General features: G+C 41.7%; 1 protein-coding gene across 1 annotated transcript in view; it reads right to left on the bottom strand.

The window, feature by feature from the left end:
• Nucleotides 1-27,381, bottom strand: part of MALRD1 (MAM and LDL receptor class A domain containing 1) — a 481,748-nt gene that overhangs the window by 392,686 nt on the left and 61,681 nt on the right. Inside the window, 5 exon segments of the mRNA XM_043509412.1 lie at nt 737-883; nt 6,080-6,173; nt 13,410-13,571; nt 13,654-13,748; nt 23,758-23,898. Of these exon segments, the coding sequence (XP_043365347.1) occupies nt 737-883; nt 6,080-6,173; nt 13,410-13,571; nt 13,654-13,748; nt 23,758-23,898 (639 nt within the window).

The following is a 27,381-nucleotide window of genomic DNA, read 5'->3' as shown; positions in this document are numbered from 1 at the left end:
ATTGGTTAGATCAATCTGTTAGAATTGGTTAGTTAAATTTCAGTAAAATGATTGGTTAAGGTATAGCTAAGCAGAACCCAAGTTTTACTATAGAGTCTGCAGTCAATCCGGAAGTAAGGGGGGGAATGGGAACAGGGAATGGGGGTGTGGGAATTGGAATCATGTTTCGTGAAGGGGGGGAACGGAAACAGGGACACAGGCAAGGCTCTGTGGCATCAGAGCTGAGAAGGGGGACACTAAGGAAGGAAACTGGAATCATTCCTTGCAGAAAGTTCACCCCAACAAACATTGAATTGTTTGCACCTTCGGACATCAGGTATTGTTGCTCTGTTTATGCGAGAAGGACCAGGGAAGTGAGAGGGTGAAGGAATAAGCCCTTTAACAGCACCTTACAGATAACACTGCTGTGACAAAAAGGACTTGGAAGGATTTAATTTGCTATAGAATCATGATGTAATCCCCGCCCACAGGTAGGACAAAAAATATTAGAGTAAGGTTTGATTTATCAAAGATCAGCTCATTTGGAAACTTAGATGAAAGCTCTTGATGTTCTCATACTAAATGCATAGATCTTGTTACTCATACTGAATATTCCGAAATAAAGGCTAATTCAAGTATAAAATAAAGCATGTGATGACTTTTAATTCTATTTCCACAATGTTTCCCTCTGACTTTTCCTATAAATTACCACAGTCTAATGACAGCTAATAACCATGTATTTATTTAATATTCTTACCTCTAGTATCATTGCTTTGATCTTTCAGGGGGGCTGATTCCGAGGCAAGATTATTTCCTGCTTTTGTGCGCACCCAGGAAACGTGTTCAAATGATGAATCGGAATTCCAGTCACACATGTCAATCTCAAAACTGCAAATGTGCTGCTCTAAATGGGAAAGCAATCATTCGGTTACCTCTGAAGTAGTTATTTATGAGAATATTTCCTTTTAGAAATGAATGTTCATTAAACTACTTGACAGCCCATCTGCCTCTGGTTACCTCACAAGTAACCAGCCTACCAGTGGGTTTATCTTGTATTCTAGGCTGCCATCTTTAGTGATACCACTTCAGAAAGTCACTGCCTAATGATGGATAATTCTTCCAGAGTGAAGAATTACGTTAATTTATAACAAACATAAAAAAATAGAACATGAACATTAGAAAATACAATGTATTGATTGACCTGATCTAATTTTTTTTCTGATTTTTTTGGTTTTCAAAATTTTTGAAGTTTTAGACTTTTTGTTGGGACAGGAAAACCTTTCAAAATTTTAATTCTTGCCAGAGGGGAAAACCATTTTCCGTCCAACTCTAGTTATTAAAGGCTTTCTGTGGAAGAGATTGAATTAGACCCAGGGGTCTTCTGGCTCCAGCCCAGAGGTTCACCTGTACAACCCTTATGTTCGGAAGTACCTCTTTATGCAAGTAGTTCCACTTAGTAGAATAATTGGGCTTGTCCTGTAGTTTTTGGGGACATTACCACAACTTCCTAAAATTCTCTCAAAACTCTCAACCGTGACTTATTTGCAAGTCTCCAGACAGAGAAAAAACTAATCTAAGATCTTTTTGTAAAAATTCAGTATTTCATAACATTGCTCCAGCTTTGCAGAAATTTAGCAAACTTAAAAACATGCAACTTTGTCAAAACAAAAAATAGTCTCTTCCTCTCCCTCTTTGGGAACATTCACTTTCAGAAATTCACTGTTTACTTTTCTTGTGGAAAGATTAGAATGAAGATGCTTGAAAATGCATGTTAGTATCTATCTATTTTTTTCTGTAATATGAGTACAGACACTTTGATGTATATAGAAAATCTTTGAAATGCAAGCTCCACTAGATATGCTATTATAGGAGATTTTTTAAAATAGCTCCATATCATTTACTATTTAACAATTAAAAGTCATTCTGTGCAGTTTACATGTGTTTATATAATAGCTGTAAATCTGTGGCTTTGAGCTATGTAATTAAGCATCAGCTAAATTTAGTCAATTTAAATGATCTCTTAAAGGGCTTGCTTATGCTCATGCTTAACTTTACTACAATGAATGGATTAGGGCCTAATTTGCCATTTTTATTACACATAGAAAAGCTGAAATGATAGTATATAATTTAACTGCAAAGTACAAACTTCAAAGGATTTATAGGGCCATCACTCTGTTGATATCAAGTCAACCAAAGTCGGCTTTCACATAATATATTACTTCTACAATTTTACTGAATGGCATGTACAAGCCTCAGAATAGTGAGGTGCAATTTGACATTTCAGCAATCATTGCTTAATGATGACATCAGTGGGGAAATAAATTTACAAGAGGACTATATGATCTAACCCTACTTACATAAATCAGCATTTAGAAATACTTTGGATTATCCAGCTCTAATAAAAGAATGAAGACTTTAAATATAAACATCTCAAAACCCATTTAAGTATATCTGGTCTAATACATTTTTCTACTGATGTCGGTCTCGGTAGAAAATATTTTTGTTATGAAGTTGGATAAAACTCTCCATTCATTTTAATTCCTGGATCTTTTTAACTTCAGGAGGAGGGGGCTACATACAAGTGGAAATCAGTGGCAGGTAGAGGAGAGTTGTGGAGAGGATTGCTGGGGGAGCGCTGAGTAGACAAGGCGGTAGCAGAAGGCAGTTCTTGTACAATAGAGGAAGGAGGAGTGGCACAATGAGGGAGCAAAGGAGTTGATGACAGAAGCAGGAGAAGGGTGTGTGTGTGTGAGAGTGTGTGTGTGTGAGAGAGAGAGTCTCTTTTTCAGCCCATTCAGAGCCATAACATGGATATGTATTTATCAATTATTTGTAGCGTTTTTATGTGCTCTGATTTGGGGAGAAACCATGTCCGTTTTCAGGTAGAGTCTGGACCAAAAAATAGTCTTTAAAAAATGAACATGCTCTAAATAAGCTAATTTATTCACTATCCCAAAAGCTTAGTTTTATATCAGTGAACACAAATGTAGCTCCATTTGCAGAATGGCTGGTAGCTAGGGTATTGTGACAGGTAGGGTTTCTGGAGAAATGCAAGTTTCACCACAAATTTAATGAAATCAGAACTAGTCTCCTTTTAGAGCCCTCTTACCCAGCCATTTCACAAAGACAAGCACAATAAGGAGTTTACATTTCAGCCAGTCATGAATCTGGTCTTCTATTTGAAATGTTCTACATCAAACCCCTCTTTCCTGAAGCTGGAATTAAAACTCTTCTGACTCTTTGCTCTTTGGCACCTGAGATGTCATCTCAGGAAGTTCTTATCTATCATGTGCCTCTAAATTTGGATGTGACAAGAAGTGGATCCAGGCTCAGCTCATTTGATGTGCTTTGTATTGCTGCAATGGATCAATTGCTATGTCGTGCTTTGTATATATATAAAATAAGTTTAAAACTTATAATTAAAGATATATATTGATTCAAGGGGAGGGGGGATTTTTTGCTTTAAAAAAGAGCTCTGCTTACAAATAAAGACAGGAGATTGAGAGAGAGAGAGACAGAGAGATACACATGCTATTTGAGAAATCAGTTAGTGAAGCAAGGACATACTGGCTCATTGGCCACAATGACAAATTTTTTTTTCCTCTACATCTGTCCCATTCTCCCATCTCAGCTGCAGTAATCCTCCAAGGAAGGGACAGAGAGAGAAAAATCACATTTCTGCATTAAGAGTTTCATTTACTCCCTGTTTTAAATTTGGTCTTCTAAAAAGCATACTGCAGAAAAGTTGCAGTTCATAGGGCAAGTAGGTTCAAAGCCTGTAATTTGGTTCCCAGCACTTCTATGCAGCCCTGCTGGGTAACAGTTACTAGTGAGTACTGGCATGTAAATAAGTACACCTGGCATTCCATTTTGCTTCTACCTTTCCCAAATGCAGGACATTGGAGGCATGGAAATGCTTATAACACAGCAAGTTTCTTTACCTGAAATTTAATTTTCCTATTTAAATAGAGATGTGTCCTGTGAAATAAATATTAATCTAGCCTTGAATTATTAGGGTCCCAAAGATTTGTATTTGACTCTCAGGATGAAGGTAATATCATGTACAGATGTTCAGCATTTTAAAATATTAATCAGATTGGATATCTACTTTAGATGTCAGTTCTCATTGCCTTCTCAGGGGAGCCTCCTATTTTGGATTCCAGTGCACAAAACTGTTTGCAAAAGCTAAATATACCTGAAACATAAATTCTTCATTCCAGAAGATAACATTGTGATGCTGGCAGACCAAACACCAGCTTATGCCAAGGTCCCCATGTCTCAACTGAACACTGACAATACATAGCTGGAAACTGTCTGTCTCGCTTGTGGGTTAATATTGATAAGCTAGGTACTAGAATTATAAGAAAGTGTTCAGTGTTTGGACTCTTATCAAATGCTTGCGAGGTGCTCCATACATTAATCTTACTTGTCATATCTGTATGACATCTGTAATGTAATATTTGAGTGGGCGCAATGTGAGCCTCTGTGACCATGAATCTCCATACTGGAGAGGGATATTACATAGTGAGAAGAGCTGTTCTTCTACAGAAAGTGTTATGCCGCTCCTGCAAGAAGAGACTCATTGATACCCAACAGGTTATGGTTGGATCTTACAACTGGAAACTCCCTGCATCTGGACTGAGGAATCAACAAAAGGGCTAAAGACTCTTAGTTCTGCTCTCCTCCCCATGTTGCTGCTCTCTATGTTACTGGATCTCAGAGGGCGGGGTAAGGAGTTTCGTAGGCAAGCAAGAGATCCCCAGATACTTAACCTGAGTTAACCATAAAGGACAAATACAGCTTGCTGATTATAGAAGCCTCTATTGCCTTTTAAAACCTAAGTGACTAATTTGTGTGTTTATATCCACTTGCTTTAACCTTGTAAATAACTTTTTAATTTCCTTTTCCTATTTAATAAATCTTCATATAGTGTATTATAGGATTGGCTTATAAGTGTTGGCCTTGATGTGAGATCTAAGGCACAATTGACTTGGCGTAAGTGACTGGTCATTTGGGAGTACGAGTAACCTTAATTTTGCTGTGATTCTTGGTATACGGGCCATCTATCACAGAGATACACTCAAGACAGACCAGAGTATCCAAGGGGACTGTCTGTGACTCTGTTTAAGGCTGTGAATGTGCCTGATGAGTTTGCACTTGGTGAAGTTGGTTGCTGGAATCTAAGCTTAGAACTCACAACCAGTTTGGGATTTGTGTCCTGGTTTTTCAACAGTCTGCCCTGAGATTTGTACTCAAACTCTTGTGCCACTACTGGGAGCATTGCAAACATTACCAATATGGTAAAGTAAACTCAAAAAGCCCCAGATTCTCAGGCCAAACAGCTTTCAGCACAACTCAGGAGTGGGAAGATGCGAAGCTGATTTTAAGTCACCTTTGCACTCCTGCAATTTTGGATCGTCAGTGTGCCAGTACAATCTCCTGCTGTAATTCAGACTAGCCAGTGGTCCAAAAATATTATTATTATAGTCAGGGACCTCTGGAAGTACAGACAAGCCCCAGTCATGTCCCTTTTCTCCTGGACAAACTCTGTCTACTGGCCACGGAAAGGGGACTGGCATAGGAAACGTTCCACTGGCTCTACACCACCAGAGAATGCCACTATGCTTGATGATCTCCCCCATGGCTGGCTACATTGACTTAATGGCTGCTTAGAGGCAGCAGAGTAGCACAAAGTATCCACAGTGCAGATGAAAATCAGCGCCTTAAATCCTTAAAAGGTTGTTTGTTTGAGGTTTTTTTTAAAAGGTCAGCTCCACAGCTTTCCCTCAGCTGGATGAAAACATGAATTCTCAGGCAAAGAACAGTAGATCTTTCCTGCCCATTGAAGATTTTGTGGTGGTATTTCTGCAGAAAGCTCCTGAGGCATTTATAATATACCAGATTTGTTAAAAGTATTTATTGTCCTTCTTTGTAGTTGTGTTTATGAAAGCTCACAGCAGATAGTTTGGAGGAATAAAATATAAGCCACATGAAAATGATTAAGTAGTTGAGAAATCTTTTGAGTACAAAATGGCCACTTTGCGTTTTCTCTTTTGGCTTAAGGGGGAAAGAATTATTTTTGTGGTTAAAGGATTCTTACCGAATGCTGGAAAACATCCTCCACTGAAAGAAATATCATCAATAGCAATGGTGCCATTTGGTCCCCAGGCCTCAAGTGTCCCTTGAATGACAACCTGCATGACGTTTAGCAACAAGTTAGGAGGAAATGCCATTCATGTTGTCTCACATACATAAAAAGGGAAAAAAAGGATACCTGTATTCTGCAGAATCCCTGAAGTTGTTACATTACGTGAATTAACAGTCTAATCACACAAGGGTATATACTGTAGAGTTTCTACTGGAAATAAAGAAGCCCAGGTCATGCAAAAAAAATTATCTTAGTGGATTAACAGCCTGACTTTTGATCACTACTGTGGTTTTTGTCACCATGGATAAACACCCTAATCATGCTTTTAGGTCAAAAGCAAAATTGACTTTAACCAAAAGGTTCATGCAGACCACAATAAAATGTATTCCTTTCAGAGGAACTAAGTCAGTTAGGATCATAGTGGTTAAAAGACTTAAAAACGGAATTTACCAGTCAGAAATCTGGAGCAGTGGCAGGACAACTAATGCCATTCCAGCCTGTAAACTTTTGTCAATGGAAGGGCCCAAAAGTTATCAGATATTAATCACTAATGCCTCAAAGGAGATATTTTCCCATCAATTATACTGTATCATTGGAGCTATGCACAGATGTCTTGCATTTCTGATAATGATTTAGGGCTAGATTGTAATTCAGCCTATATGGCAACACAGGAACATAAGGGGAATAAGACCACACAAGCACACTTCCCCGTACAGCCTTCCCTCATCCTGGCCTCAGGCCAAGTGGGGAGAGTAGGGCTACATATCCAGTACTCCTTCACCAGAGAGGTCAGCAGGGAGTGGCTGGAGAGAGGTAAGAAATGGGTAGAACCTAGGCATTGCTGCCTTCCCACAATGAGGGGACCACTGCAGCTGAATTGAGATTATGGTGTAGAAAAAGAAGTAATTTACTATGGGCAAGAGGCAACAGAAGATTATTTTCCCCTATGGGAACAAGGTGGGAGCGGTGATAAGGAAAGAATTCCAGCACTGAATTACAGTTCCCTGGGCTCCTTATGGTGTGGTGATGCTACACCTTGCCCTTACAGAGCTATATCTAAAAGCACTGTCTAGTCTTACTATTAAGTGTTAAATAGATAATACTAAATCAACAAAACTTCCAGTATTAGTTTTAAAGTTCAGAGACAATTTTATGGACTGCTTGTACAACTTAATAGAAAAGACATTAGGCCCCCAAATACATATTTTTTAATTAATTTATGCCATAGATTATTATATCCTCCACCAGTGAGTGCTACCTGAATTCCAAAACATTTTGGGGTAATACCACAAAGGATTCCATTGCCAAACCATAGATATGATCATTATATTTATTCCTTGCCTGGCTCCAGGGAAACAACATTAACTACTGTAATAACAAAACTGTAATCACATTAAGTTTTTTTGGCTACATCTGAACTACATAGGCAATATTATATCATGTGTACCCAAATGAGCTGTGTACAACAAAGCTAAATATGCACACATTCAAAGCTGAATATATAGATGAATTTGCCAAAACTACATTGAGTTAGCCATGTCATGTATGTCCCAGCCTCTGCAGTACTGTGGAAAGTAGGATAACTAGTGACTATTTTCCCTTATTAATGCTACAGAAAAACTGCAGCTAGCCAAACACAGAGCAGCTGCCTCTTCAGAAATAACAGTGTTGTTCAGAAACAGTGCCATCTTGTGAGTTTATATTAGAGCTGGCCAAAAATCATTCGGATGGAACAGTTTTCTGTTAGAACATATAGTTTCATCAAAATCTATATATTTCTCAAGAACACATCTATCTTGACAAAATATTCTGTGGGAGAATAACTCTCTCGTTTCAGTAATGTCAAGATGTTTCATTTTGAGAATATCAAAACATTGTTCCATTTTGTTTTGAATTATATTGAAATAGTTTTAATCTATATAATTGATAACTGACAGATTTTATTTAAATATTCTGATATATTGTGTGTGTGTGTATATTATGCTATATTATGTTTCAACATTATCAAAAGGCAGAAAATGTTTTAACTGCAATGTTTCATTCTGATTTGTAATGAAAACAAACTTTGAAATGTGAGAATTTTTCATGGAACAGAAATTCTATTTATGACCATCTCTAATGTATACACATATTGTATAAAGAAGTTTAAATATATCAAGTAAAGCTTGGGTGAGTTATGATGTATAATATAATTATAATCATATATTCAATTTTTCCCTTATTTATTTATTATAAGGTTTTAATTATGCCTCCAAAAATGTTATTCAGCTCGGGATCATAACTTGGAAAATTAAACAAACATATTAGTTTAAAAATTTACAAATAAAATAATAAAACAAATGTTTGACCATTTCACAATTAGTATTGTGTATGTGGTTGAATTTGACTGGTTATTCGATAGGCTCACTTTTTTAACAATTTAAACCACTGTCCTGATTTTATGCCCTTGACCAATCTGAGTAGAGATGGGATGAACTTGCGTGATGTGGGTAATACTAGAGCAGTAATGTCTTTTTTTGGTTTTTCAAAATCAGATGCAGTTTCAGAACCATATTCTACAGAACTACCATACAGGGTACTATTAAATGTTGTACTGCTGCTATCCCCCTTAAACACACTGTCATAAAAATAAAGGGTAAACGCCTTTAAAATCCCTCCTGGCCAGAGGAAAAACCCTTTCACCTGTAAAGCGTTAAGAAGCTAGGACAACCTCGCTGGCACCTGACCAAAATGACCAATGAGGAGACAAGATACTTTCAAAGCTGGAGAGGGGGAGAAACAAAGGTTCTCTCTGTCTGTGTGTTGTTTTGCCAGGAACAGAAAAGGAATGGAGTCTTAGAATTTAGTAAGCAATCTAGCTAGATTTGCGTTGGATTCTGTTTTGTTTAAATGGCTGATAAAATAAGCTGTGCTGAATGGAATGGATATTCCTGTTTTTGTGTCTTTTTGTAACTTAAGATTTTGCCGAGAGGAATTCTCTATGTTTTGAATCTGATTACCCTGTAAGGTATTCACCATCCTGATTTTAAAGAGATGATTCTTTTACTTTTTCTTCAATTAAAATTCTTCTTTTAAGAACCTAATTGCTTCTTCATTGTTCTTAAGATCCAAGGGTTTGGGTCTATGTTCACCTATGCAAATTGGTGAGGATTTTTATCGAGTCTTTCCCGGGAAAGGGGATGTAAGGTTTGGGGAGGATTTTGGGGGGGAAAGAATTTTCCAAGAGGGCTCTTTCCCTGTTATATATTTGTTAGACGCTTGGTGGTGGCAGCAATAAAGTCCAAGGGGAAAAGGTAAAATAATTTGTACCTTGGGGAAGTTTTAACCTAAGCTGGTAAAAATAAACTTAGGGGATTTTTCATGCAAGTCCCCACATCTGTACCGTAGAGTTCAGAGTGGGGAAGGAACCTTGACACACCCCTATACATAATTTTTGTGACTAATAATAATAATTAATAAGAGATGATGATATCGGGCATAAAAACAGTGTGCGCACGCTCACACACATACAAGGGGATACCCTTAAATGCACCTATTGAGTGCTTTCTAGAGCAGTTGACTCACATGACACTTGATGACTTTTGGGCCATATCCACTAGTACACTCTGCATCAGCAAGGCTAAGCAGCCATAAAGCTGTTTTAACCATCTGGCCTAGCTGGGTTTACAGATGCTTTGTGTCGCTGGAGTTGCATGAAGTACCTGATGGGAACTGGTTAATCTGGCCCTTATTTTTTAAAGACATGACAGATGCCTTCTCTGGGGAAATAGATAACCTCAGTGGACTCTGATATAGTGAACACTGCATAATTTCAAACTAAATAGAAGCTCTAGGTATTAAACATATGCATATGAAAGGAAGCTATTGAGAAAAGAAGAAAAACCTTGCTGAGAGTTCAGCTGTCTAAGGAGGTACTCTGTACACTTCCTCGGTAGCTTCCTTTCACAGAATCTTTTGAAGAATACTTTTAACACAGTGCAAGATGTTACAAGAGCATCCCCTCCCTGCAGCCTAGCAAGGCAAAAAAAGCTTAGCAATAGATCACCAATAGTTATTGTACATCACTGTACTTTAATAACAGCCTTGATGATTGGTATAACCAAAGGTTCCCATGGGGTCAAATATGTCCCAAATTCCTATAAATCTTTTAAAGATGTACTGTTTTCATACAGCGAACGGATTATTTTAGATTGATATATATTACTCTGATATGTTTGAACACATTGCTGCATTAAAAAGCACATGTATGGAAAAACAACATTGCAGCAGTGTTTATAAATAGCAGCATGGGCAAATTTTTAAGTTTGTGGAATTCTGTACATGTTCAGTTCCTGCATATTTCCTTTCCTTTACCTTCTTGCCACTGTTCTGACACAAAACTTTTCTGCTATTTGCCCATTGTTCGATACTGGCTTGGGACATGCAGGGAACTTGTCTTATTGCCTAATATAAAACTGAGGAAAAGGGGAAAAAAAACACTACTGAAAATGTACTAGTGAAGGGCTTGACACACTTGACCTCAGAGGGAGTAGGTTCAATGCCAATTTTAAACCTTTCTACTTCAAGAGTGTCAGTTCTGTATTTTTCTCTCTCAAACTTGGCTTGAGTTTCCTACTCCATGAGGAAAATGATAGTGTTAAATGCTTCAGAGTAGCAGCCGTGTTAGTCTGTATTCGCAAAAAGAAAAGGAGTACCGGTGGCATAGTCTCTAAAGTGCCACCGGTACTCCTTTTCTTTTTGTTAAATGCTTACTTCACATCTTCCACTACTGTTTTGTTTTTTAAAAATGTTATAAAGGTCTTCTTCACAAATGGCAAAAACTGTATCCCCCACTCAATTCATTTAACTCCATAACATCTGAACTGATTCTCCTCAAAATTTGAGCAACACATATTTACTGTTCCATGAGACCAAGCTTGGAAACATTCAGCCCAAAAGGCCGAGGAAATCATTATAATGGAAATGCTTTGTTAAGCTTAGCAATAGCATTTGCCGCCATAACCATAACAATGAATGCATCAAAATACCTTCCTACCAGACCTATTATTGCTAGCTAATCATATAGTGCCAGTGGCCACCAGCCTGTAGGCACTACAGTGACTAAGATTATGACACGTTCTCTTTTTCTGTGACTGGCAGCTCTGGTTTGTATGGCTGAATCCTCTGCATATGCTGAATCCCAATGAAGTCAACAGTCTTCCTAGGTAGACAAATCCCTGTCTGTGCAATCAGACTACAGGAATGGAGCCTAACACACCAAATACAGAAACAATGACAAGTACAGGACTGAATCACAGGGACAGTATCTACCATCCCAACACTTTTATTCACAGCAATCTCTGCCTCACCCAAAAAAATGGATGTTATTTAATATGTAAGACTTGCAGTAACTATGGGGAAAAAACACTGAAGAAAGAGCTCTGCTAGTCAAAGGATGTGCTGTGTTCATTCTGTGATGGGCAGCTTAAAGTGGTGCAGATCTCAATACATCAGAGCTCCCTGTAGTTGGCAATAAGCCGATATGGCTATTGACTGACTATATCACAATGGTTATTTTTCTACCTTTCATTTTTGCAGAAGTTCAGTGCTCTTGAAAAATGCCATCTTGACAGCCCTGGAGACTGAGATCATCTCAGTATCCACAGGACAGGTTCAGAAAGATATTTGCACTGCAAGATTACACACAAGATTCTGACAATATGCTTCCCCTTGGAACTGGAGGGAACACTTCCAAGGATGAGAGGGTACTTCAGTGCCAGAGCTAGCCCATTTGGGGCCCTTAGCAGAAATATTTTACACCCCCCCCACACACACACACACACAATACTAACAGAGACAAGTTCTTATAATAAAAAGTGAATGAGGGAGGCTTAATTTCTTGGGGCCCTAAGCAATTTCTTAGTCTGTTTATGCCTATTGCTGGCTCTGCTGACAGTTCAGTCTCAGTGCCTGTTCAGATCCTTGGCCACTCTGATAAGAGTCCTAAAAGCAGTGACATTTCAACAGTAGTAATGATCTGTTCTATAAGGTGCACACCTTTCCTCTAGGAATTGGATTATGACTATCAACTCATTTCACAATGACCCCCCAAACAGCTATCGGAAGGTTAAAATGTTTGCTAACCAGTAAACCAGTTATGATTACAGGGAAAAGATTCCATATTTAATTAAGAATTCCCCTCGCCCCCCCCTTTTTTTACATCTCAAAAAAGAAGGATGGGAGATAGAAAAGCAAATGTAAGGCTTGATCTTGATCTCCAGCATGAAGTTGCACACTGTTGGGTGTCCAATAATATCAGATAAGCCCAAAAACTCAGAGATGCACTGCACATGTGCCCTGGGGAGTTGTGCCTTAGTAAATTGGTGAGGCACACATGCTTTGAAAATGTAGGACCCAGTAGACAGTATCCACTTTTACAAGTCAAGAAGTGATGAATGTTCTTCAGCCTAAGGGCAAAGACCTCATCAAATGATATTATGACTGCCATGCACAGTAACAGTATATTGCACAATGAGGCATTTGGTCAGAAGTATTACAAGGCAGAGACTTACTGAGCTCTTATAACCAGATGGTCCTTACCTGAAGGGTAAGCATAATAGCCAGATCCTCATAATAACCAGGCTAGGAATAAAATTACCCTGATATTTTTTAAAACAGTATTCTGCCGAACAGTGAGAATACATTGTGTATGATGTCATTTTGTAGCTATGATGCCATTCCTTACTGTGCTAGTGGTCTGCATAGATTAACGTATGAAAATGTTTAAACTAATTGAGCAAACTTTTAGAAGGTTACAGCAGTTGAGAACTAGTGAAATCACTGCATAAATACATCTTGTAACAAAGCCACAAAGCTAGACTAAATATTGTAAATATTTAATCACCTAGCATATCTCTATAAAAGTTCACAGCCAATAAATAAAAAAAAAAAGCTCCAGTCCAGCAAAACAGTTAACTTCTTTGGGGCCTGAAAGAATACAGCAACTAATCTCAGCTCTGAAACAAGTAACTTTTATGAACAAGTTCCAATTTAAAATGTTATAAGAGTGATTGTTCTGTATAAAATCTGAGCACATTTTAAATGGGTTTCAGTTTTTAGTTTACACATCACCACAAGATAAGATCAAGCAATAATAAATGATACAGGTCTTGAATAACTAAAATGTGTATCTATCCTTTCTTTGATTCACATTATTTTCCAGATCTAAGATAATTTTTATATTTATCCTCACATAATATACTACTCTCCCCGTTATAAATATACATTGTAGCAATTTACAAACCTCAAATTTTTCAGTGCTGTTGATTGTGATCACATTTGTTCTCCACTGGTTTTGTAGCCCGCCTGCTTCTTGCCAGATGTTTTTAAAAGTACCATTAGAATGTGTTTCGAGTCCCACCATCAATATTCCCCTTATTTGACCAATCCAATAGTCAAATGCAATCTAGGACAAAGAAAAGTTTGATTATTCCAGCAAATTACAACAACAACAAGAATATAATGAAAGGAAGGTGCAGTCCAAATACCTGGCAAATGTGTTTGCTATCAGTAGGGAGGAAAACTCTGCTCCTTAAAGTTGCAGGAGATGAGGCCACTTCAGAGGACAATAAGAGGAAATAGGCTATTTAAAAAAAGAGTAAGAATAAAACAGAAGGTTTAAGAACCAGTGATATTCTAACAAATCTATAGAACATACCAGAAAAATTACATTATTTGGTAACTGATTGGAAATAACAGATAAAGAATTACATTGAGGAGATTTATCTATAAGAGGACTTTTTCTGGGATATTTTTGTGGTATACATTACAAACTATGTTAAAAAATAATCAGATATTCAATACTTTGTATTCTAGTCACTTTTCAATGTGAGGACCCAAGCCTTATTAACTATACACTCTGAAAACCCTGCTCTGAAGACAGAATAAACAACTCCCCCATGAGCTTTTCTATGATGCATATTGCAATAGTATCTGAATGCTTCATAAACATTAATGAATTTATTTTCACTACACCCCTTTGAGCACAATCCATCTTGTCCATAGAATGAGGCAGAAATCCTGTGGAAAAAATAGTTGTAATTAAAGACTGTATCATAAGACATATGCACAGCTGGGCCACATTAAGGTTGCTCAGATAACCTTAATTCCAACATTTCTGAGCATGACCCCTTCTTCCCAATCCCCTTCAGCCTCTCCCCATATCAGTCTTGTCTCTTCCCCTGGTTCCTCATCACAGTTCCATTCTTCTCACATAGCCTGTCCCAGTCTCTTTGCCCAGCCAGTCAATGTTCCCTCCCTCACGGCTCCTCGCACAATCTCTCTCCCCTCCCCTGGTCTCCAGTCACCCAATCCCCATTCACCCTCACATCCCTCATCCCCACTGGTTCCTAGTTCTAGTTTCCCTTCAGAGGCTTCTCGTCTAATGTCAGTGTCTCCCCTCCCTTCCCAGCTCCTTGTTCCCGTCTCTTTACCCAATCAGTCCCAGCTTTTTCCCCACATCCTGACTTTTCATCAGATCTGTCTCCCCCCTTCCCCTCCCATGACATCTCCTTCCTCCCCCCACACTTATTCCCAGATCAGACTCCTTGCCAGGCCAGTGCTAGTCTCCCCTCCCTAGCTCCAAGTACCCCCCACCTGAATGCCCAGTCCTAATGCCCCCCCCACCCCAGTTCTCATTTTACCTCTACTCCTTGCCAACAGCCTCCCGTTATTGGCCATGTCGTCCCCTCTACCCCTCCACTCACGCCCCCCCCATCAGGCTCTTGTCCCCTTTGCATTTGAATCAAGTAGCTTCCTCTGCCATACTTTCTGAGCCCGGGAGGGAGCATCCATTGGCAGCACAGGAGACATCATCTTCATGCTCTGTTCCCCTGCCTGGCCCAGCCTGCAGCAGCACAGAGCTTCAACTTTAGGGAAAGTTCTCAGTCCCAGGCTGGCAGGAGCATGCCCAGTGCAGATGGAATCTTTGGGCAATTTAGCTATTAAGCTCTAGTAAGATCACACTCAGCATGTATAAACTGTGATTCTTCAATGGCTCAGTAACTTGGCCAAATTTGGGCAGATTTTCATGGAGATGTCAAAAAGTACATCCCTGGCACAAAGGCCATCCCCCTGTCAAATTTGAAGACCCTGCTCCAAAGCGTGGGGGAGTTGAGCAACTCAAAGAAAGATCATCAGATTTTTTTTTAACATGAGCAAAACAATCTATTTTCCCCTAGCCTGGTTCTCAGAAATAACTGAGTCAGTTTGGTTAAAATTTTCCATAAATGGTTAGCCTGAGGCAGACGCCCAGCATGACAAGATTCAACCCAAACAGCTAAAGTTTGGCAAAATTATAACCAACTGAAAACAGGGTCTTATAATGGGAAGTGTCAGGTAACCTTAAAAGGAAGTGTTACCAGGCCTCTAGTAACAGAGCCTAAAGTCAATGGGAGTCCTTCCATTCATTTCAGAGGCCTTTGGAGCAAGCCTTAAGTGAGGTTCACGCAGCACTTGTGTATAACTCTCAGATAACTGTTTCCTTAACAGTGTTCCAGAAAACAACTTCCAAACTCAGTAATAAAATGGGTCACTTTTTTTAAAATGTGGGATGTTAGCTGAAGGACACACAGAATGCAGATTTTTGGGAAACCACTATATATATATATATATATATATATATATATATATGCCATAGTCTTCCATAGGTTTCAATTTTGCTCTTCTAAAGCGAAGTAAGTAGAAAAAGTAAGGCTGACACTTTTGAAGCCTTAGACTCTAATAATCACTATGTTCTTATCAGTTTAAAAACAATAAAAACTCTATTTTCTTCTTCTTCCTTTCATACCATTCATTTTGCAGGTCTTTTAGGCTACATATTTTGATATGAACAGATTATATTTTTTTTAGAATGATCTACATTTTGCTTATAGTTACTATGCACCTATCTTCTGCTGACTTTAAACATTGATACAGCACACCTCTTAATATCCCAACAGATTTTCAAAATAGGCTTCCAAAACATCTCTCATATAAACAGATTGATTACTTGATTAATAAGTATAAAATGCCAGGGAACAGTCAAGATTAACTCAGAAAAAGTTAATCAATCAAAAATTTAAAGTCATGATTATTAAATAGATTTCCTATTTCACAAACAAGGGAAATTGCCTGTAGTCTGAACAGCTTAGATTTATTCATACAATTCAAAATCATTAAGGAAATGGTAATCAGGAATATGCTTTATATATTGTGACAAAGTTCCTGCTCTACCTTGGTGGGTCTTGCGCTTATTGGCGGATTTGCTCGCCTTGGAGCTTCATGGCAGCCCTCAGCTTGGCCGTTTTTCTGAATTCACAGTCCAGGTCGACCCCTCCTGTGTCTGACCAGGAGTTGGGAGGTTTGGGGGGAACCCGGGCCTGCCCTCTAATCCAGGTTCCAGCCCAGGGCCTGTGGAATGCAGCTGTCTAGAGTGCCTCCTGGAACAGCTGTGCAACAGCTATAACTCCCTGAGCTACTTCCCCATGGCCTCCTCTCAACCCCTTCTTCATCCTCAACACAGGACCTTCCTCCTGGTGTCTGATAATGCTTGTACACCTCCAACAGTCCACGTTCTCACTCTCAGCTACTAGTGCCTCTTGCTCCCAGCTCCTCACACGCATAACTCAAACTGAAGTGAGCTCCTTTTTAAAACCCAGGTGCCCTGATTAGCCTGCCTTGATTCTAGCAGCCTCTTGATTGGCTGCAGGTGTTCTAATCAGCCTGTCTTAATTGTCTCCAGAAGGTTCCTGATTGTTCTGGAACCTTCCCTGTTCCCTTACCCAGGGGAAAGGGACCTGGTTAATTGGGGACCCATAGCTCTCTCTTTGATTACACTCCAGTAGCCCTCTGGTCTGGAAGGAGAAGGAGGGAGAGGACTGCTGCTGGTGCTGCTGCTAGATCCTGGGCTCTGACTACTGCTACTGCTACTGCTACTGCTACTCTAGCTGCTCCCCTGGGTGGGCCAGACTCCATCCCCCTCCTTCTCTGCTACCTGGTTGCTGGCTAGCTACTGGACCCCCCCATTCTTGGGTGCTGCTACTGCTCCAACTGCAGCCCCCTCTCAGGCCAGCTGTATGCTCTGGCGATCGAGCCCTTCCTCTGTCTCCTCCGAAGGAGGTTGACGGGGTTGGTGCTGCGAGAGCCGGAGCTGCGGCTGGTCCTGTCGGTGTACGCTGATGACGTGCTCCTCGTGGTTCAGGACCCGGGCGACTTGGTGCGGGTGGAGGCTTGCCAGGCCATCTATTTGGCAGCCTCCTAGGCACGGGTCAACTGGGTCAAGAGCTCTGGCTTGGTGGTAGGGGACTGGCAGCAGGCGAGCTCCCTCCCACCCGCGCTTCAGGCCATCCAGTGGAGTGCGGGTCCGCTGCTCTATCTCAGCGTTTACCTTTCTGCCATGATGGTGCTTAATCAACTAGTCCTGTCCATGCTCTGGTATCGGCTCAACACCCCTGGTCCCAGCCCCGGATTTCCTGGCCAACCTCCGGACGTTGATTCTGGAGTTCTTCTGGTCAGGACTGCACTGGGTCTCTGCTGGGGTCCTCCATCTACCCCTGGAGGAGGGAGGGCAGGGCCTGAAGTGTATTCGCACTCAGGCCCGTGTCTTCCACCTCCAGGCCCTGCAGAGGCTCCTTTATGGTGCAGGTAGTCCGGCGTGGAGCGTATTGGCGCACGCCTTCCTGCGCTGCCTCCGGGGCTCCGATATGACCGGCAGCTCCTTTATCTCCATCCGAGAGGTCTTCCACGAGACCTCTCCAAGCTGCCGGTCTTCTACTAGGACCTCCTCCGGATCTGGAAACTGTTCACAGTGACCAGGTCCGTGGCAGCCTCCGTGGGGGAAGATCTCCTCACGAAGCCCCTGCTACACAACCCCCAGCTTCGTGTGCAGATGGTGGAGTCCCCCACGGTGCACCGGAGGTTGGTCCTGGCAGAAGTCACCAGAGTCTGAGACCTCCTGGACTATGACCGGGGAGACTGGCTGGATCCCCTGACGCTCGCTCAGCGCAAGGAGCTCTTCAGATCTTGTACTCCTCTGCACGTATTTCAGGAGGTGAGGGCCGCTTTGCCGCCCGCTGCTCGGGTTTATCGGGTTTGTCCTGCATGAGGGCATGTCCCACCCACCCTCCATGCCAGGCCCTCCGGACCTTTTCATCGGGCCCCTGCTCCGTGGACCCAACCGGCCCCCCCGCCCCTTCACAGTGAGCCGGCTACATGAGCTGCAGCCGGTCCGTTTTCAGACCGCGCCAAGAAAACATCTACACACGCTCGTGCTCCACACCCTTCATGCCCTCACCCTCGTGTCCTGCCCCGATACAAAATGGTGGGACCTCCTGCCACCTTTAGAGGGCGAGGATCCCCGGTGGGCCAGCCTATATTCCACCTTAGTCCCAAGGCCCGCCGGGGATGTCAGTTGGCGGCTCCTTCATGGAGCCGTGAGCACGGGCGCGTTCTTGGCGTGGTTCACCTCAATCCCAGACACCTGCCCCTTTTGCGGCATGAGGAAAACCCTGGCACACACATACCTGGAGTGTGCCAGGCTGCAGCCTCTATTCCAGCTCCTCACCAATATTTTATTACATTTTTGGTTGCACTTTTCCCCTCACCTTCTTATTTATGCACTTCCTATCCGTGGCCCCACAAAGTCACGGGATCTCCTGGTCAACCTCCTCCTGGCCCTAGCTAAAATGGCCATCTATAAAACCAGAGTGAGGAGGTTGGCCAATGGAATCTCCTGTGACCGTGGGGCCTATTTCCGATCCTTGGTCACGTATCCGGGCAGAGTTCCTCTGGGCGGCATCCTCTGACTCCCTTGACGCCTTTGAGGAGCAGTGGGCGCTGTCCGGGTTTCTCTGCTCAGTGTCCCTGTCCGGTTCCCTTCATTTGACCCTTTGACCACAATCCTGTCCCTGTTATTTCATTAGTGTCCCCCGGAATTATTTGGTTTCTAGGTCTTGTGGATCCCCCTTTTAGGCTGGGAGGGATCCTTTAGCAGTGGACGGGCTTCGCCCACGCACTTCCCAGATCCCAATAGGATTACTCTCCTATAGCCATCTGGCCCAACCCTGTCACAATATATATATTAAGCATATTCCTATATAATCAATCAAGAGGATGCTCTGTGTTTGTGCTCTAGTGCAGTGTTTGTGCTCCAGAAGTGTTTGTGCTCCTTTGCTAAAATGGTAGTTTAATATGGACCCAACTAGAACTACACAGGCAGTGGCCTTATTGGAGGCAGTGTGGTGGTTGCATCATCCTATTGGTGCTCCCAAAGTAATTGGCCTCATCACAAATACAATATTTTCAGAAGCACAAGCTCCTTTGAAAGGTGACAACATGTGCTTCTCCCAATGCAGGGCCAGCTCTACTGGCTGGTGCAGGGCAGTGACCCTGCTTTTGATCCACCCTTGATACTCCAAAGCAGATGGTGTATCAAGTGCAGCAGGTGGAGCTGATTCATGTAGTTCTTGCTCTTCCTGAATGTGAGGATTGCAGCTAAACTAAATCCTGCATATGGACACAAGGAAGGAGCGAGGAAAATCTCATCCATCTTCTTTTCTCCTCCTCTTTTTCCTCAAACTCATACAAGGCCAGTTAAATTGTGGTCCTCTATCTAACTGTTGTGTGTGCATGGTGGGATGGACAGGAGGGGTAGAGAGTGAGGGGAGGCTCCATCACTAGGAGAAACCATGTGGACTTCAGTGTGAACTTTTTATTAAAAATAATGACGTCCCCACCGAAGCAAAACACATTAAATAAATACAATATGAGATTTATTTCTTATCCCTAGATATGTATCAACTGCATTAAACCACCATTTAGATTTAGCATCCCTCCATATAACTGGGAATTCACTTCTTAAGAGGATCCAAGACTGGAATAACATCTTAAATCAATTCTAAGGTACATATCATAATTTGGGAGTCCCCAAATGGTATGTTAAATTTTGTGAGTGAATAGGAATGTAAAGTTAGATCTCGGAAAAATATTTATTGTCAGCTGTGAGGCAGTTCCTCTTTATAAGCTGAGCATATCCCCAGTAAAGTCTGCTCTGCCCAAGTCATAATCTGACTTAAGAATTATTTTTCTGTGTCTCTGCTGCCTACAGGTTATATCCACACAAGCGAGCAAAACATTACATGGTGCACTGTCATGGATATGTATTGGGAAATTTAAATGGTATCTGTCTGCAAGCTTTGGGCTTAAATGTGCTTGACCCCTGTGCATGAGGAGATGGTCAAGAAGCACCCTAGGAGGTAGGGAGAAAGGTGCAGTCATAGTCCTTGCACTCACCTGAACATAAGGACAACTAAAGTCTTCCAATACTGCAGAAGAGACGGACAAAGAGGGGGTAGAACTATGGTCTGGCCCCACTCTGTTACCCAGTGGAGCTCTTCCCTCAGCCTGTCAAGGGACATAGGAGTGGTCATACTCTCCTTGTATTCCAAGCATCTTTGTGCCTGCCAAGGCTTCCACGGAGCTCCAGCTGGAGGGGTCCATTTCCTTCACAGTGAGCTGTGACTTGATGATGCAATTGAACCCTAAGCCTGATCCTATTCAACTCTACCAGACTCTCATTTTAATGAGCTTTTAAAAGTAAGTAAGTAAAAACACAGCTGTATCTGAGTATACTGTATCTAAAATAACAGACAAGATCAGGTCTCACCTTCCAGATCATTTTACAGTGTTCAATTACAGTTTAAGGAGATATTTTAAAAGTACATTCAAAATACAAGAATAAGGTAGAGTACAAGGGTCTTGGTATGTATGTATACTTGGAGCATAAAATATTGTCATTACTTTACTATTAACAAAGTTTCACAGAGTAGTAACAGCCAGGAAGAGATAACGCTAATGCTAAGTGGGTCCTAGTAAATGATTATGTAAATCTTCATAGGAATAAACGCTTCCCGGTGAACTTGGATTTTATGCTACTATCAATTATGATGGCAAGAATTGTTCCCTCTCAGAGTGCACCCTGGGATTCATTTATCATCATACAAATGCTTTTTCCAGTATCCATGCAGGTACCAGAGTAAAACAAATTGCGAAGTAAACACAGGTTAAACACACGCCTGAAAAGTTACTGTAAGCAGATAAACATTCAAAACCCCTAGACAATCAGAAGCAATATCTACAGAAAATGAAAGATTACAATTTGGTCTCTCTCCTTAGATTAGCAACTGAAACAGGAGTCAGAGGGCCAGATTCTACGACCATTTTTACCCATGCAACTTATACAGCAGATTGTCTGGGTTGTAATGCAATCTGTATGCTCAGGATTCATTTATTCAAGATTCGCAGCCTTTAGCCAAAATTGTGGCTTTGATGGTAGTGGATTAGCAGCTGTAGCTTAGTTTGAATAAGGCAGAGATAATGCTGCTTGGCCAGATAAAATAACTAGAAGAAATTGCACAGGTGATCTTCGTCCTACTGATTGAAGGGCTCTGTCCACCTTTTGTTACTAAGAATTACAACTGATGGATCCTATTGAATCTTCAGCTGGTTCTGAATGTCTAGACAGATCAGAAATCCTTTTTTCTTGCTGCTTGGCAAGTTCATTGTAATTGTCTCTTAGATGTAGGCCCCACCACAGTTACCCAGGCTTCTGCCATGTCCAGATAGGATTGCTATAGTGCTGTCCATGAGGTTTACATTTTAAGATCCCTTGGAAACTTCACTTATTGCAGAATTCTGCTTCCTGCCTAGAACATACTATATTTCTACTCCATATGCTATGGTGTCTTCCAATTCATTTCTGGTATTTTTTTCTCTCTATTTTTGATAAATGCTATGTAAGAGCTAAGATTTATTCGTTATTGTTATAAATATAAAACACTTCATGATTTGGGTCCTTGAAATAAAAACCAGGTCTATCAACATGGTGCTTGACTTTAGCTCAGGTGTTTGAGCCAACAACTACACAACCCAGTACTTATGCAAAGAGGACCTGTTTTCAAAAATGCCGAGCTCCTACTGCTTCCTTTGAAAATCAAGCCAGTTGTTCTTACTCATGTGCTATACAGTTCCATTGAAGCTAATGGGACTGCACACCTGATAAAGAGTTCCTGGACTGATTTCTGGGTTTGTACTGTCTTAGTGGAGGACCTTGTACTATGAAATTGGAGCTTGTTGAAAAGTGGTAAAGATTTTTCACGAAAAAGTTAAAAAATTTCTAAATAATTTTCATTCTGCATGTTTTAGAAAAGAAAAGATGTTTCATTTATTCACCTCTACGTCACCAGTTCAAATATAGCCTATGGCAGTACTGGCCATATGTAGCATTGTTATTTTCTGAAAACTATTTTGGCCAATGAGAAATGAGTTGGTGGTATTGGTTGGTTTGGAATGGTACAGCTCTCCACATCCCACCACAAGTGATATCTCCAAAAATTAGAACTTTCCAAAGTTCTCTGTTACCACTGCAGGGTACACATACCCCAATATCCTTCCTTAACATTGGTTTCAGACATGTTTTAAATACTATACTAATGTCACCCCTTTTGGCCTGAGTGGTTAACCAATATTCAAGGCCTTGCACACGGTCTCCATTAGGAAGAGAAATTGATGATAGAATCATGTATTTCTTTGGTGCAATCCTGTTTTTTTTAAAACAAAGAATACACTGAATACAGTGGGATCAAAACACAGGATGCAGTTTACACGCTTGCCTTTTCAGCCAGCAGTCCACACAAGAAGCTGTCTCTCCTGGCTTTCCTTCAGGGCTTCACTACAAGTGCTTCTTTTGCTGTCTTCTGCTTGTTTGCTACTCTCTCTGCCCACTTTCTGGTTGCTTCTGACACAAAGGCATCGAGTTATTCTCAGGCCTTACATCTGCATTCAGTCTACCCAGCGAGTGGCAATTTCCATTGTTTCAGCTATCACTAAACAAAGGGAATTTCATTGTTCCCTCATTTACCCCGAACGGTGACTACCACCCATCAGCTCCAGGTAGGTTTGTGATTGTCAATAGATATATCAGTGGTTTTCAACCTTTTTTTATTTGCGGACCCCTAAAAAAATTCATATGGAAGTGCGGACCCCTTTGTAAATCTTACCCATTGTCTGTGGACCCCCCAAGGGTCTGCAGACCACAGGCTGAAAGACACTGTTGTATGGCAACGACAACCTTTCATGTCCCCAACCTTTCATGGACCCCTTACGCATGGACTGTGGACCACCAGGGGTTTGAGGACCACAGGTTCATCAAGATATAGAACAAAGAATGCTTACTAAGAGCCACCCAGTACCCAGCACAGTAGTATGGATATTTGAAGAATAGTCTCACACTTTCAGAAAATGCCATGCAATTGTGATTAGTGCACCATCAAGTGACTAATTATATAACTAATTGCTCATTTGGAAGGGCCAAATAGGCAAACACTTTTGCCCATGATAGACCTAATATTTCAGAAACAATGTGATTATAAACAGACAACTAAGCATCTCTGGACATAAAAGATTCTACCCCACACAACATAATTGCAAGCCTGTTATTGTTGTTCAATGCAATTAATCCAACATTACATGAGTATATGTAAGTTGGTGAAATAAAACAGGTGGGAGTTCATAAAGACATGGTTATTCCTTTTTTAAAATATAAAAGAGACCCTTACCAGTTTTATTTCCATTGTGGTCAGAATGTGGAGATCCCATGTTGGTCAGGCCATTTCTCCTAGTCCATCCAGTCTTTAAGTCCCCATCTTGCATCAAATTGCACAGGTCAGTTTCAAAGTCACATGTTTCATAGGAGGAACCTAATCAAAGAGGACTGTTTTCAGAAACTGTATGACTTAAAGGTTTGACTCATTGAGCAAATATATAATGCAACCCTACCCAGAGAAATAGATACAAATGAAATTACAAATTGTTAGTTATTACTAAGGCTACGATTTAGTCATGGAGGTCATGGGAGTCACTGATTCCATGACTTTACCGGACCTCTGTGACTTCTTCGGCTTCACCTGTCAGCGGCTGAAGCTAGGGCTGGAGCTGTGGCTGCAGCTGGGTCTGCCCTGCAGCTGGCGCTCCAGCCGGGCCCTGCGCCCCTACCCCATGGTGGAGGCTGCAGCTGGGGCAATGTGCTTTTGCCCCATGGCTTGTACGATTATTTTTAGTAAAAGTCACGGACAGGTCACCAGCTAGTTTATTGCCCTTGACTTGTCCGTGACTTTTACTAAAAATAACCATAACAAAATCTTAGTCTTAGTTATTACTTATAAAGCACCCAGAAATAGCTTAAATTACTAAAAGACTTTCTAAACTGTAGATCAGACACAATGAGTGATAGCAATAAACAATGCAGTGGGAACAACAGGGAGGGGAGAATGAGGGTTGCAAAAAAAGGTCAATGTCTCTCTCCTGGAGGATCTCATGTCCTGTTTTACTACTGCAGATATAATACAGGCCCTTTTCCCACCACATATAAGGTCCCATATAGATGCATTTTCACCATCTCTACAAATGTACAGGAAACTGTGCAGGTTAGCAAAATACTTGGTATGCATAAAAATTGTTCTTAAGAGATACTGCAAACATCATCAAGTTACCATTTACTTCAAATGCTTCAATACACACTATTATTCATGTCAGCACTGGGCTTTCTCATGCAGTAATGAAGATTAAACATTAGGAAATAACCATTTAACACAAATATTTTTATCTCCACTGTCTTTCATATCACTGTATTGAACCCTGGATTTTTAACAACATTGTTATAACATTTATTAGGAAAGTTGGAACTCATACCCAGAAATCTCCAAGGGCCTAATCCTGCAAGTTACTGAATCCTTACTTGGGGGTGTCATCTCATCAATGGATCTCATCAGCACTTTCCAGGTAACATTTAGCACCTTTCATGAGTGGGCATTAAATTAGACTAATGCTCAATTCGCTAGTTGGGGTGCCAGTTTGATGGGGCTAGAAGCACCAGAGACACCCGCAGGGGTGGGAGCAGATCTCAACCAGGAGCAGGTAGGACAGTGCTCCATGCAGTCCCCCTGCTTCCCGCTCCTATTCTCTTTCACCATGTGTTCAGGAGGAAGGGGCTGTTTCTTTCACTTTCCCCCTTCCTCCCTCCCCTCTTTTCTGCTGTCCAGCATGGGGAACAGGAGAGACATTGTATACTTCTTTCAGACACAATCCCATCACTGCTGCCATTGGGCAGTGGGGTGCTGGTGGGGTTTGGTGATTGGACAAGCAGAAGGTGGAGATGATTACTTCTATTTATCGCTGTGGCAAGTAGCCATTTTTCAGGCATTTTTTCAACAGCAGCCAGCATGGCTGCATAATGAGAGAAGCAGAGCAGCAACTTTGGGGTCACTGCCAGAGCAGAAGATATGTACCTGGCAGCTTAGGGGAACCTCAGAGCAACCCGGTTCCTCTAAGCAGCCCCAGCAGTGCCCTCTCAGAAGTTTTGAGGAAGGTGGCTGCCAAGGCTAGCCCTGGAGCTCCAACTCAAATTACGGCTGCCAAAGAACTTCTAGCTTCAGGACCTAGTCGCTGTGAATTGGGACCAGAAGCTCCAGAGGATGCAGAGAGAGGGGAACAAAAGCAGCCACTGAAAGGAGGAACCTGTGCCCAAGGGAGAAACAGCCTGCTGAACCCCCTGCTTTGGTGGGGGCTTCTGAGGCTGCCTTACACTCTGATTCGACTGGTGAGGCTATGGGAGAGGTGAATGCAGTTCTAGCCCTTCTGCAGTGGGGGACCCCCATTTGGTGGTAATGCCTCTGGGAATTATGGATGGTAATCCCTCCTTATGGACAGTTTGGAACACAGGGGCCATTGGTGAGATGTTACCGCTGGGACTCCAGCTGTACCCACTGCTGGAGTGGCTGGGGCTGTCTCTGGCACAGTAGGGGAGCCCACCCCAGGTTTAGAAGGAGAGAATCCTGTTCTCCACCCCTCACCACTTCAGTACCAACAGGATTCCCAATTGCTATTGATCCTACTGTCTACGTGCTATGCTGTCCCTCCTTCAGTCCTGCACTGAACATAAGGGTGTGTGAAGAAGGAACTCGGATAGCAAATAAATGGTATTAACTCAGACTGCTCCCTGTGCACCCTTCTCACTTTAGTTTGTTAGGGTTTCAACTCACAGGGCAATTTTACTTGCATATACCTCCTGCAAAGCCTTTGAAAAGCTTAGTTCTGCATTAGAATCAGCACTGGTCAGGGAATCCTAGTTAGAGAAGTCACCCATTATCTTGGTGATTTTCTTTTTGTAGGAAGAACAGAAATAGACACTGTCTGGGAGCACCATTAACAAGGAAAAACATGAAAGGCCCTCATACCCATTTGGAACTGGATACTGCAGCGGGTATTTCTCATCACCTCATCTTCTCATTCTTTTGAAAAATTGGAAGAATCGTGAGAATTATTATCCATCATTCTGGCAACCAAGAAAGCATGCCCTCTGACAGCTGCAGGTTATCACTGGCCATCCAAATTTTGCATGCAGGGTTATGACTCCTGGAAGTAATTTTAATATACATTAGCTGCAACCACAATTGGTATTACCAGGCCTCATCACTATATTTGGCTGACCAAAGAAATGAGAGAGGACCTAAAGGTTTGGGATATGTTTTTGTCAGAATACAATAGGTATCATTTTGGCACGCAGAGTGATTGCTGGATGTGGACTTGCAGGTCCACTTAGATAGACACTGATGGTAGCATGAGCTTCCGAGTGTATGTCTGTCATGATATTGGTCTCCTATAGTATGCCGTTGGGGTGTGACGGGGCCCTGTACTCCCCTAGCCTGAAGTCCTCAGAGTCAGGATGATCCAGTTGTGGAAGATTCAGTCCTCTGGCTGAGTCCTGTGGGAGTCTAACCCTTCTGGGATATCAAAGGCCCACAAAAAGGAAAAAAGGAAAACAACAAACTGACAGGCTTCCCTTCCTTCCAGGGGCCTCTCACAGGCTACAGTCTAGTTCAATGGTCAAACAATAGTTAGAGCCACTAACAATAGTACTAGAGTAATTGTTCAGAGCCAGCCAACCTTCCCTTCAGATTGGTTGTGGTTGTGTGAGCAATCCCTATTTTCAGCCACAGTATCCTCCAGGAGCTGAGGTCCACTCAGGGCTGCTGCTAAGTCGGCTGAGCTTCCCCCTGGCCCTGCCATATCTTGTAGGTGTGGTGAAGCAGGGCTGCTTGAGCTTCCACTGGTTCATTAACCCTCACCTAACCAGTACAGGGTTTGTATACTCTGTCAACAACTTCCAAGGGAAATGGTGTGCT

The sequence above is a fragment of the Dermochelys coriacea genome, chromosome 2 (genome assembly GCF_009764565.3).
Source record: "Dermochelys coriacea isolate rDerCor1 chromosome 2, rDerCor1.pri.v4, whole genome shotgun sequence".
In the NCBI taxonomy this organism is placed as follows: domain Eukaryota; kingdom Metazoa; phylum Chordata; order Testudines; family Dermochelyidae; genus Dermochelys; species Dermochelys coriacea.
Note: the sequence above shows the minus strand (reverse complement) of the source record. Positions and strands in the feature narration are given on the sequence as shown.